This window comes from Barbatula barbatula (assembly GCF_947034865.1).
Source record: "Barbatula barbatula genome assembly, chromosome: 25".
NCBI lineage: Eukaryota > Metazoa > Chordata > Actinopteri > Cypriniformes > Nemacheilidae > Barbatula > Barbatula barbatula.
In genome coordinates this window covers 17,450,556-17,462,306 of record NC_136788.1, presented here as the reverse complement: position 1 = coordinate 17,462,306, position 11,751 = coordinate 17,450,556, and the positions used below count along the sequence as shown (strand labels likewise).

General features: G+C 39.9%; 2 protein-coding genes across 5 annotated transcripts in view; both read right to left on the bottom strand.

Annotated features, from left to right (window-relative positions):
• hbp1 (HMG-box transcription factor 1) overlaps positions 1-3,736 on the bottom strand; it is an 8,473-nt gene extending 4,737 nt beyond the window's left edge. Inside the window, exons 1-5 of one of the 4 annotated variants that reach the window (XM_079450250.1) lie at positions 3,707-3,736; positions 1,451-1,613; positions 1,119-1,317; positions 439-559; positions 41-152 (exon numbers count right to left, since the gene is read on the bottom strand). In XM_079450250.1, the coding sequence (XP_079306376.1) occupies positions 41-152; positions 439-559; positions 1,119-1,317; positions 1,451-1,613; positions 3,707-3,721 (610 nt within the window). In that variant the 5' untranslated portion in view covers positions 3,722-3,736. Of the gene's footprint in view, positions 1-40; positions 153-438; positions 560-1,118; positions 1,318-1,450; positions 1,614-3,560 lie in introns of all 4 variants that reach the window. The other 3 variants (XM_079450248.1, XM_079450251.1, XM_079450249.1) reach the window with 3 other exon arrangements.
• A 638-nt stretch (positions 3,737-4,374) lies between these two features.
• Positions 4,375-10,862, bottom strand: prkar2b (protein kinase cAMP-dependent type II regulatory subunit beta). Its single transcript, XM_079450253.1, has 11 exons — positions 10,358-10,862; positions 9,581-9,616; positions 8,204-8,256; positions 8,042-8,125; positions 7,789-7,895; positions 7,561-7,714; positions 7,141-7,242; positions 6,962-7,036; positions 6,734-6,802; positions 6,496-6,631; positions 4,375-5,918 (listed from the first exon to the last, which is right to left on the bottom strand). Exons 1-11 carry the CDS (start codon positions 10,620-10,622, stop codon positions 5,785-5,787), a joined length of 1,215 nt encoding a protein of 404 aa, XP_079306379.1. The 5' UTR covers positions 10,623-10,862; the 3' UTR covers positions 4,375-5,784.
• Between the last annotated feature and the right edge of the window lie 889 nt (positions 10,863-11,751).

The window sequence follows — 11,751 nt, the reverse complement described above, 5'->3', positions numbered from 1 at the left end:
GGCTGGCATCCCAACATAAAACATACATGTGTGTGTTTACCTTTCATAAAACAGTGCCAAGCTGTTGAGGGCCATGAATGAGACCAGCCCAGATCATCATCATCAGACAGAGACGACATGCTGAAGATCCCTGATTCAGACTCACTGCTGGCCTGTGACACACACAATGCTTTTGAATGAGCCTTTTTCTACATTGTTAGTTTATTTTGACTTATTTGTTTGCAACTGTGTTATGTGCGTCATATAGATTACATGGCTTTCATTTATGTTCATTTCAGTTTCACTTTTGGTTTGCAGTGAATCATTTTAGTGCTTCGACTTGTGTCGAGTAATAATATTTAGGTCTCTATTTGATTGGATTTAAACTATGAGTGATGTTTTAATAGGTGTACTTATCAATTCTCTTCACTATGTGTGTTATAATGATGGAGGTCGTACTCGGGTGCGCCGGCGCTCTCTCATGTGACTGCGGGCGGGACTGGGAGCGCTGCTGGACGACAGAGGAGGTCTCGCATAGGAATGTAAACTGCTACTGCTGCTGATGTGAACGGGGGACGACCTGCACACACACACACACTCACATCAGTACGGCTGGGTTTTGAGACCATTTTGGCTATTCGATTCAATTCTTATTTGTATGATTTCGATTCGATATTGATTAGTTATCAGTATTTCATTTTAAATATTAGTTTTGCAGACATGGAATCCACATTTAAATGTATAGGCTGGTAACTGAAACCCCTCTACTCACCTCAATGAATGAATTACACATTTATGATAATAGTATAGGCCACACAATTTTTTCGAATTACATTTGACTTTTACTTTAAGTAACCGAACATTACTGTCAAATATAAAAACATTGTAAATGTGAAACAGTGAAATTATGAATAACTTTAAATTAATAAAAAACTTTTCAAAATTCAACTTGATTAACGGCGTCATCCTCTAGACGAGAGGTGAAATACAGATAATATTCTCTGTGGCACGTGTGTATTAACAATGGACTCTGGGATTTCCCGAATCGATATCGTTTCTTAAAATCAAAGAATCAACCTACACATCAGTATATACACAAATCACAGTCATTTCCAGTGTGTAGTGGAGGATTGTCTGACCGGTGGTGCGGGTCATTCTGGAGCAGGGGGCTCTGAGGGCTGGTGGCAATGTTGGCCAGCTCGGTCAGCCAGCTCGTATTTGATACGGTGATCTCTGGCCTAGAGCTCCGCCCCTCCTCATGTGACACCCCCGGGGTCAGCTGGAACACACCTGATGTGGTCTGGTCATCCCGCACCTCCTGCAGCTCGGGCAGGTCATCTGAAGAGAAATGAACTCTCAGTGCAACTGGAACATGACGTGTTAACACTCTTTTCTTTGTCTTCCTGGCACACATTTGGGGATTTTGTTTTCATGTCTGACCTACAGTATGGTGTTACAGTGATGGATTTACCGTACTCCATGTGCGTGAGGTCAGATGGGCAGCTGGGTGAGGAGGGCAAGTGCTCATTACACTTGAGCAGGTCAAAGGTGTCGTCCATACCTGAGCTCTGTACCTGAATGTCTGACTGATGTTTCACTTCCCAAACCATATTATGACAGATCAGCTGAGCGGACTACAAACACACAACACAACACAGCATGATCAAGTGAAAGCAAAACCAGACTAGTTTAATCTAGAGTTTTATTTGCATTAGAGGGTCACGCTGGGGACTTAAATATGTACCTCTGGACCGCTAGTTAGTGCACTTTTGAAAACAACAACCAAAGGTGAAGCTAAATGACGTTATGTAGGAGAGGGGAATTATGGGACATGTGGTTTTCACCATCCAGAGGCGTATGGAGATCACCCATCATGTTCACGGACGAGGTAATGAATGAATTATATTTGATGTCATCGTAATGAATTATCTTGCAAGAACTGTTGAATGTAAAGCTACATGAGCCTGTGAATGATGTTGGACTTTATCAGTTGATTTGGTAGCGTAATGCTTCACAGTTTAACGTGTTTAAAACAGTTTATAAAGTAAACTACATTTACGCTTGTTTGTGTTTCCTTTAGTAATCGTGATCTATAATAACAGAACAACAGATGCTGTATAATCTCTTCTGCATTTGTGTGTTGCTGTAGTTTCTACAAGAGGAAACTGAGGGTCGTGAGGAGCAGCGGATATTAAGTCACTGATATGAGACAAACACAAGAGAGACAAGAGACGGGACTTTAGTTTAAATAGGAATTTCTCTGGATTTACACATTCTTGAGAACATTTGGGATCATGTAAGTACACAACTGCATGAAATATATCACACTGTGAAAGTGATTTATGGATATTTCATTACATAATCATTCCATATTGCGGCTTTAAAGTTAAAAATAAAAACAGTGTTTTGTTTCCGTCGCCAATATGGCTCAAACCCTGTCTGACAGGAGGATGAAAGAATGAGTATTTTTGGGTGTCCTGTCACTTTAAGACCCTTCACCTTGATTCTGCTCTTCTAATTCTGAAAGTATCCTCAAAAACATTATAAGATATTGAAGGAGTTCAACATTTTTGTTGTTATTTTTCAAATGATAGTGATATTGTATATTATATTGAATATAATTGAGTGATATGTGAAGAATAATAACGTATGAATGAAGACACGCACACACGGTTCTTGTTGTGTAATATGTTCTTGGCCGCTGCTTCTGCACGTTCACACGAAATAAAATCCCAAATAAAAGCAAAATAAGATCCATTCGACCATTTTTACGCGTTTATAAAGAAAACATTTGTGTAAGTTTTTGTTTTGTTTCGTAAAGCGCGTTCACGAGACGCGCGTCGCACGCAAACGCTTGTTTATAAACTTTCGTGACTTCGCGCATGCGCAGCGCAGCTCATTCATTCATAACTGCGTAACAACAGCAGATCAATAACAGCGCTAGAAAAACAGCAAAACGATCTAAATTCACCGATGGCATCTAATCGATCACCTCGATCGACGATCATTCCGTTTCAATAAACGAGAGGCTCGACTCTTTCTGTTCACAACACGCCACGGAAAATATGGTTGTCATCTCATTCCTGAAATAACTCAACAAACGCGACCGTTTTATTAAAAAAGCTTTGAGGTTCTTTTTATTGCGAAAAGTAAGTCGTTGAAAAACGAAACAACCCCACGAATGAAATTATTACAACATCGAGAATCTCTTTGTTAGATAAACATCGTAAAAACAGATCAACAGCGGAGAGACTGATTTCAAACACGTCGTGTACACACCATCGAGCTTTCAGATGTCTGACAGAAGTCAAAATAATGCAAATAAACCATTGAAACAAAAGTCCGATGGGATCCGTCAGAGGTAAACAAAAGAATGTCAACAAGTTGAGACAAGGTACATCAAGTCCTTCCGTTTAGAGCACTGAAATGAATGAAGATCCTGTTTTCATTACACTTTAGCCGAGAAAACACGTCTGATGTCATTAGAATTATTGTCCCAACGGTCGAGAAACACTAAACCACAACAAACAAACAACAGACGTCACGCAGAAGAAGAAAAAACCCTCAATCAGAACACAAACTTGTTATTTGCGATGAAAAAAATGAATGACAGTCTATAAACTTTCCACTGCTGCGTCCGTGGCGGCCTGAAATATCCACGCGTGATAAAGTTCATTGACATTACCGTTGCGTTTCGTCGGAATATTTCAAGAACTTTTTTACTCACCGAACCTGTCGCCATTACCGAGTCTCTCTGGCATTCATCGAGAAGGCAGGACTGCTTACTTTTAGATCTCGCCTCGTATTGGTGGAGACGCACGTCAGTATTGTGAACTCGACGCTGATTGGTTAGTTGCTGTTGACGCGTTGAGTTTGTTTTTGTGTCTGTGATTGGTCACTTCAACATGCCCGTTACATCAGCCGTAAATGTCATTGGTTGTGCAGCAGATTTTTGTCCAAGTCCCTCCCCTTCTGTAAAATAGAGGTTTTGTGACGCGTATCGATGCGAGTCGTGATAAACAAACACAACGTTGTTATTATTGATCGATATTACAGCTTATTTACATCAATAACATCGACTCTAGACTGCACTGAACATATCCATGCACTATTGAGATTATTTATGATTTAAATATATATATATATAAATGAAGAGTTTGGTTCCAAAATGAGATAAACATTTTTATTTAGCAGTCCAATGAATAGCAATGAAACTGCAGTTGGCTTGCTTTGATTTGAGCCATAATAACTCACAAAGCACAGTTAACTAACACAATAAAACACAGTTAACAAAGAAAAACGGTTTGGAGTTATCTCGTTTTGGAACCAAACACTTCCTATATAAATATATATATATATCACACACGTACCGTTTACATAGAATAACCACAATATGATGTCAATAGAAAATTGTTCTTTATTTGAATGGAAAGTCAGATAGACAATGAGCTCTCTTGCACTGAGAGACTGTAGACCTTTGATTGGTTTATCAGGACATTTACTAATCGCACAGACAGAATGGAAGTGGTATCATGTTGACATCTACATGAGAAGAGGGATGAGGATTGTGTCACTCGTATCAGAGGTAGACAGCCATGAGAATAGACAGCAATGTATACTGTTAAAGCCCAAATCCTGCAGAATCAACAACGAATAAAGAACCAATGCTACCAAAAACAGAAAAGTGTTTGAGAAATTCAAGATCCTTTACATGAAGCGAACGTTCTTGGAAACATATAAGCTGTGCATGTTAAATAGATGATAAATTCAAAATCTGCTTAAATACTTCAGTTATACAAAAATGATTCACGTCGACAGATGCGTCAAGCGGTGGTGATGTTACCAAATAAACATGTGCTACACCATAACAGAAAGTAAAGATACACAACGCCTATAGTCACTATTTCTATGTATAACAGTATAAGGAGCTTGAAAACATTTAGAAGTGTGCAAGTATAAATGTCATGACAACACTGGCTTCAAAGTGCAATAATATTCAAACATGTGGCTCTCTTTCTTTTGTTTTCCTGTTCTTATTCTCAAGCAATATGTTTGGAATTTGACTGAAATAAAGTCAACATGAAAGGTCATTCACTAATACCTCTTATATATCGAATGAAGTCTATTGGAAGCTGACCTTTACGTGAAAGAGTCCGATGGTTAAAGGGGATGGGTGTCAAAATGTAAGACAGCGACGACAAAAAGTCAAAGTAAAAGGAAAGTTATTTCCGAGGCTGTGTGGGTTTTAAAGGAAAAATATATGAAGACGACCATATTTATTTAATATCATGTGTCCCAGTGCACAATAAGACCATAAAACATGTCCATTCCATGTTGACTTTATACATCGGCATATTGTTATCAGAGTTCAATTCATGAAGCTTCTGACAAAGCACTTTCAAACATCAGGTGCTGAATTCAGTTGTGCTCAACAAATTGTGTCACGTCAGGTGTTCATGAGAATAAAACAGTCTTGCAAACAAAAACAAACTTTATCTGAACATCACAGTAAGAGATGCAGTCCACCTCTCTGTAACATGTGGACAAACACCAAAAACCAAATAAAGATGTAGATAAACAGTATCAAATCCCAAACATGTGCCCCCGTGAGAGAAACCTTATGTGTCCTGAAGTCAAACCCTCACACGTTTGGCTTTTCACATCTACTGAATTCAGATTATTGATTGCAAAAAACAACAACTTCAAGCTTATGGCGTATGTGAAGACGTGTGATCTCAGTCATCAGTACTCACCGCTCTCTCATCATTTCATGTTGCATTTATTGTTTGTGGTGTTTATTGTGTTTCATGCATTCTGTTCATCTATTGCCATGTGACTCGCGAAGAGCGCCGTCAGCTGTTCTTCGTAATTCGCAATGTTCCGTTTCATGATGTCCATGCAGGGACCTAATAACCTCTCGAACGCCTGAACGTCAATTACTGAAAACACACAAACGCATATAAACACAGAATTGATTTGGTTCTTTTGTATGACTATAAGCAGCTATAAGAAACATTTTGCTATTCTGATGTTTTGATTCTAGCGACCGGGTTTTCATTAAAGACTAACTCTGGCCAAAAATTTTAGTTCTGCCATTATTACCTCACACTCAAATAGTATAACCTTTCAGCCGTTAACACGTTCTATATAGCATGGGTGGGGTAGTTTGAATAATAATAATAATATGTTATTTACAAGAACGCTTTAAAAATTTGGCAAACAGTAGTACAAATAGAACAGAACACGGACATTAAGTATAAAAATAAAATAAATAAATAATAGATTTCCGACGTCCTGCATCCGTCTTGTTGTATTTTCTCTTTGACCTATGATAAAGTATGGAAGTAGGCAATTTGGTCGCACGGAATTTGAACTTAAAGCTCAAAAAGAAAATATTTGTTAAAGACTTTAGAACGATGATCAAAACGTAAGAGTTCCTTGTTTTTGAGTCTGTATTCTTTTAAAAGATGTGTAACGGCACATTTGAAAGTGTATAGAATGATAGAAGCGCAGTACCTAAACACTTGACATTGTCCACAGCGTATGCAGATGCTGCCCGTGGCTTGTTGGTGACAAGAGCCAATTCTCCAAAATACTGCCCCCTAGAGCACGTGGTGATCTCCAGTTCCTCCTCTTCTGTGTCGCTTTTTGACTACAAAACCAAACATACACATGAAAGATTTCCTGCCTGAACTGAACCGTGTTGAAAATGCTCAATCGTGGATCACGTTCAGATCTGAACGCTCAAACTCACCTTACTTCTCTTCATAGTGATTCTAACATGCCCTGATTCTACGATGTAGAAACAATCTGCCAAATCACCCTGTGAAAACAAATAACGTGATCTGTTAACAACAATAACCCGGATGTCAAATTCCAGGACATTTCAATAAAAATATCACAGTGTTAGCCAAGCAAGAACAAGTCATATCTATGCAATGAAGCCTTAATGTTTTTGATTATTATTCATTGACTTCCAGACCTGAGCGATAATCCGTTGGCCACTGTCGTATACTTTGGTTGACAAGACATCGACAACCTTCATTCTCTCTGATTCCTTTAAACAAGACATTTTATGTCATATGTATGAAAAATGAATGACTAATAAACCAGAAATGTGATGTGAGCAGATGAAGTGTGTGAGGATGCGTGTATTCAAACCTCCAGTGACGTGAGGAGTGGAACAGTCCCGATAAAAGCCTCGTACATTTTTCGCTTCTTTGCGTTGTTCTTTACAATGAGTCGTCTGAACGTCAGTCGATCCTGCAAAAATGAGAAAAAATTGATTGCAAATTACTACAAACGGAGAGGACGTTCTGATCCAGAGCCGTTGAAAAGCAGAGTTACGACACTCGCATTGACTTCTGTTGGAAGAATGAAATATGGAAGTAACTCGTGTCTTGACAGCATGGATTTGTTTGGAACTATTGAGCGCTCCATGAACCACGTGACCAAGCAAAAGTGTGTCGTAACTCTGTTTTTCAATGGCTCTGCTCTGATCCAAACACAGCTGTACTGAATACATGATTGTGATGTGAAATAAGTTTATCAAACACAGATTGTCAGGTTAATGGCACTCACCAGACACCACAGAGCTCCGGGTGAGGTAGCGATGATGGTGGCCGCTCTGGGTGTGTTGTACATGAGGGCGAGCTCTCCAAAACTCCCACGGTTGTCATAAGACCCTACAGTCCGTGTAGTGCCATCCACCTTCAATACGATGTCAAATGTTCCCCTAGAAATGAAACCAGATGATGATGATGCGTTCAAGGTTTGAATGACAAGAGACCGACCCGGTGCTTTCTTCACCTTCCAATGACGTAAAAGTTGTCGCCGTCGTCGTCTTGCTCGATAATGTGTTCCCCCGTCACCACAATCTTATCAAACATGGCGTCCAACACCTGTGACATCTGCTCCTGTTGGACAAAAATGTATAAAACGATCCAGTGTGAATGACATACAGTCAATCACAAACATTTACGAGATTATATTTACAAATAAACTGGATTTCATTTACGACTGATTCTGGAGCTCACAGCTGAGTGGTCTGTTGTGATCTTACCTGGTCGAGGTTTTTGAACAGTAAGATGTCTTTGCAGGCCTCCTGAAGTCTCCGTCTTTGCTCATCTGTTTTAGGGTGAGTGACCTGCGGGCACAGCAAAGCATTGTGGGATGTAAACACATATTTAAAGCAACTTAGAATACATTTTTAGAGGACACTCACTCGTGCGTCTTTATCCTCTTCATCCTCATCCGGGTTAAACGCCTCGGCACAGACTTGAATGTGAAAATGAAAGAATTTAGAGATTAGAGATCAAACCAGTCTGATGCATTACAGAGCGGCTTCAAGCTAACAAACACATTTTGTCAACAGTGTTTTGTATGGATGTCACAATATTATCTGTATCCTGTTATTGCAAAAGCAAAATGGTTTCAATATAATCGTGGTCACACGACTGCATGAAACGAAAGGTGTTCAGGGCCTAACATAGATAATAGAATAGAAAAAATAATAGATGCATCTGGTGCAATTCTTTTATTTAATAAAAGTGATTTTTTGATCATTTGACCCATCTCATACCTTAACTCACACCAAACGTGAATTAAGCATTTTGCGTGTGTAAATTACATACAAAGTCAACGCAAGACACATACAGACGCAAACTCGCAAAATAACTGACTTTTCCTGTGAGAAATAGAGCATTGAACGCGATTGTTCACGTTTGGTGTGAACCCAGCATAAGAAACAGTTGTGATTAGGATAAAGAAAAGATGTTTATGGCACATTTCCAAGTCATCATGTGTCAAATAGCGCAATAAATACCGTAATGTGGACTTCATACCGAGGTATTATCCTACAGGGAGGATTGTTTTGAATTTCATAATTCATGCAACAAAAGCTTCTGACTCTTGCATACTCCTATATTTAAAATATTATATAATATTTAAATCTCGATGCTCCAATGTTTTCTTAGTTCTTTTGATCTATTTAACTTTTTATGCCCACAGCAGTTTCGATTCTTAACGGCAGTCGGTTTATACACAGTTTGTGGATGGTCAGGAAAACCTCATCGAAACATGTCGTTATTTTGCAATCCGATCGGAAACTTTTCCTATCATTTTAGATACCAGACAAAAGAGTTCATGCGTCATGCAGTTCTATCAAAGACATATGAAGTGAAATGAACCAGATCTATGAAAGTAGATTTTTCTGTTGTTTTCTTGTAAACATCACCGTAAACAATATAAAGACATTTCTTCCTGTATGACTCCAGCACAATCTGTATTGTGTATTTCTGAAAGTTTATCAGCTCTGACAGCACATTAACAAATCCATTAATCTTCACTTGTGGTTTAAAATGATCCACGAGGAACACAAGTTCACACCTAAAACACTTTCTCGTGGCTTCCGGCAAACAAAACTCATCTTCCATCAAAAGCCCAGTGAAGAAGGGAATTATTTGCAAAAACACACCCATCCATCAGTCATAAAACATCTCTAAGAGAACAGTTCACGGCAGTAAATGAATTATCTTCGATCAATCCATTCCTGAAGATGAATAAGCAATTATATTGACAGAAAATCACAAAAACAACTTACCAGAAGCTCGTCTGACAAATCTGTTAATGACTGGAGCTGAATGAAGAGAAAAGCAAGAGAGAAATGTTATTCATTTGATAGCTCAGGGGATTCACGCTTTAAAACACACGAAGAGTCTGGAGGTGTAAATCATCAGGATCTGAGTCAGAGTGATGAGACATGTTTGAGATCTTCAATAACATCAAGCTCAGTTTGGCACATCCTTGAGACCTCTTCTAATGGAGACGTTGTGAGACTTTCTCAAGAGAAATAGTTTCAGGAGTTTGTGTTTCAAAATGAGATGAAAACAAATTACAGTTGAATACAGTTCTATGTCCACCAAACTGCAGTTGGTTTGTTTTGATTTAAGACTAGCTAACTAACACAATAAAGACATGATTTGCCTTCCATTGATGTCTATGAGAAGAGATTTGAAGTGATTCTTCTTTGGCATAACATACAGATGATGAATGACACGCACCATCTATGGTTCATGGAAACACAAATGATTCGGCCACATACAACAATACACACTTGAGCACAAGGACACATTGAACAACAAGAGCCGTCTGATGACTGCGGCCTCGTCTCCTCTGTTCAGGGCCTGATATGGATTTCACTCCATCATTTCATCATCAGAAAAGGTTCATTTGGGCACGCGCGCCAGTATTCATGCACATCATTCACAGCTGACCGACAGAGAGCTGTGCGCTTTCTCTCATCCGTTAATAAACACCTGCATGTGTGAAATCATCACATATTATGATTCAGAGGTCCATGATGCGCGTCGTTCATTACCTACGAATTCTTCATCATCGTCGTCCTCCTCGTCGCCGTTTTCAGAGTCGATCTGCATGGCCTCCTCGCAGAAGTTGACGGCTTTCCCCGCTCGCCCGCTCGAGTTGCGCTCATTGCCAAACGCGCCGCCGCGGCTCTCGTTCTCCTTGAGGCGCGTGAAGTACTGGAGCGCGAACTCGAGCAGATCCGCCGGCTGGTTCCTCAGCACCTCCACGGTAAAGCTCTGCAGAAGCTCCGTCAAGCCCGCGGGGATTTCTATACTCATTCCTGACGCTCCCGTGGAATCTGCGCAAAACTCGAGCCGATCTGGCGTGCGAAGAGACGCTCCCCGTTTTCGCCGCGTCAGCTGAGTGTACGAGAATATAACGCGTCAGAGGGAACGCGACGCGACGGACTGCATCGGCAGCCGTTCGGATCACTCGCGTGCTTTAGGCTCATTTACAGGCGTAAAGATGGCAGAGGATCTAAGCGCCGGCATCATTCTGCTCCTGACGCTGGATACAGCAGAGCCGCGCATGGGATGCGGGAAACCATGGCAACCAGAATCCCGGGATGTGCGTAGGAGGAACGCATGCCGCAGTTCAGATGAGCAGCAGCGCGGACGCGTCACACTTTACAAAAACATGACATTAAACTCTAGTTAGTGAAAGTGCTTTTCAATCTTTACTCATTTAGTCGATGACCGCAGTGAATAGTAGATATAGTAGAAATAGTAGATACTATGGCGACAGCTCGCTACTGCTGTTAATTCATTTGACTTAGGTTTTGCTTATACTCAACATGTTTCTTGTACAGCTGCTTTGTAGCAATGGGAATTGTAAAAAGCCCTATATACTGTAAATAGAGTTGATTTGACAGTGTGTGACCTCATCAGGTTAATGGATAAACAGATAGAATAAGACTCGGTGGGTTGCAGGTTAATCCCTCTTCGACAGCAAAAGTTCTTTTGGACAGTTTGACAAGCAGAGCTCGACCTTCTGGAGACGACCGGTGATCGTTTTATAAAGGTTTTATCTGGCATTGATGCATCAGCGGCCTTCTGCATCCTTACAGTACGTGTTAGACAAGCTATTGAAAGGGACAGTCCATCCCTAATGTATACATGTGATATGATGTTGTTGTTCTTTGGGAAAGATCAATTCCATACACAAAAAAGTGATAAGAGATCAATGTCCCGTAGGGACCGATGAAAACACAGAGAACAACACAAACACTCTTCAGTGTAATGTTTTATCTTACTACTGATACTAATTCCCAAAGTTTCTACTCTCCAGCAAATACCATATTTAACTAAATCACACATTCTAAGGTGAAAGTTAAAGTCTCTTCAGATTCTCTAAAGACATCTTCAATAAAGCCTTTATTTTTGGATTGTTTAGAAAGGAAAACCAAAA

Excerpts from the sequence above, each read along its gene's own strand:
- prkar2b (XM_079450253.1), bottom strand. The coding sequence starts at position 10,622 with ATGAGTATAGAAATCCCCGCGGGCTTGACGGAGCTTCTGCAGAGCTTT. Across the intron at positions 9,617-10,357 it reads CGATGATGAAGAATTCGTAG|CTCCAGTCATTAACAGATTT; the intron begins GTAATGAACGAC and ends CTCTTCATTCAG. Across the intron at positions 6,632-6,733 it reads TCACTATGAAGAGAAGTAAG|TCAAAAAGCGACACAGAAGA; the intron begins GTGAGTTTGAGC and ends TTGGTTTTGTAG.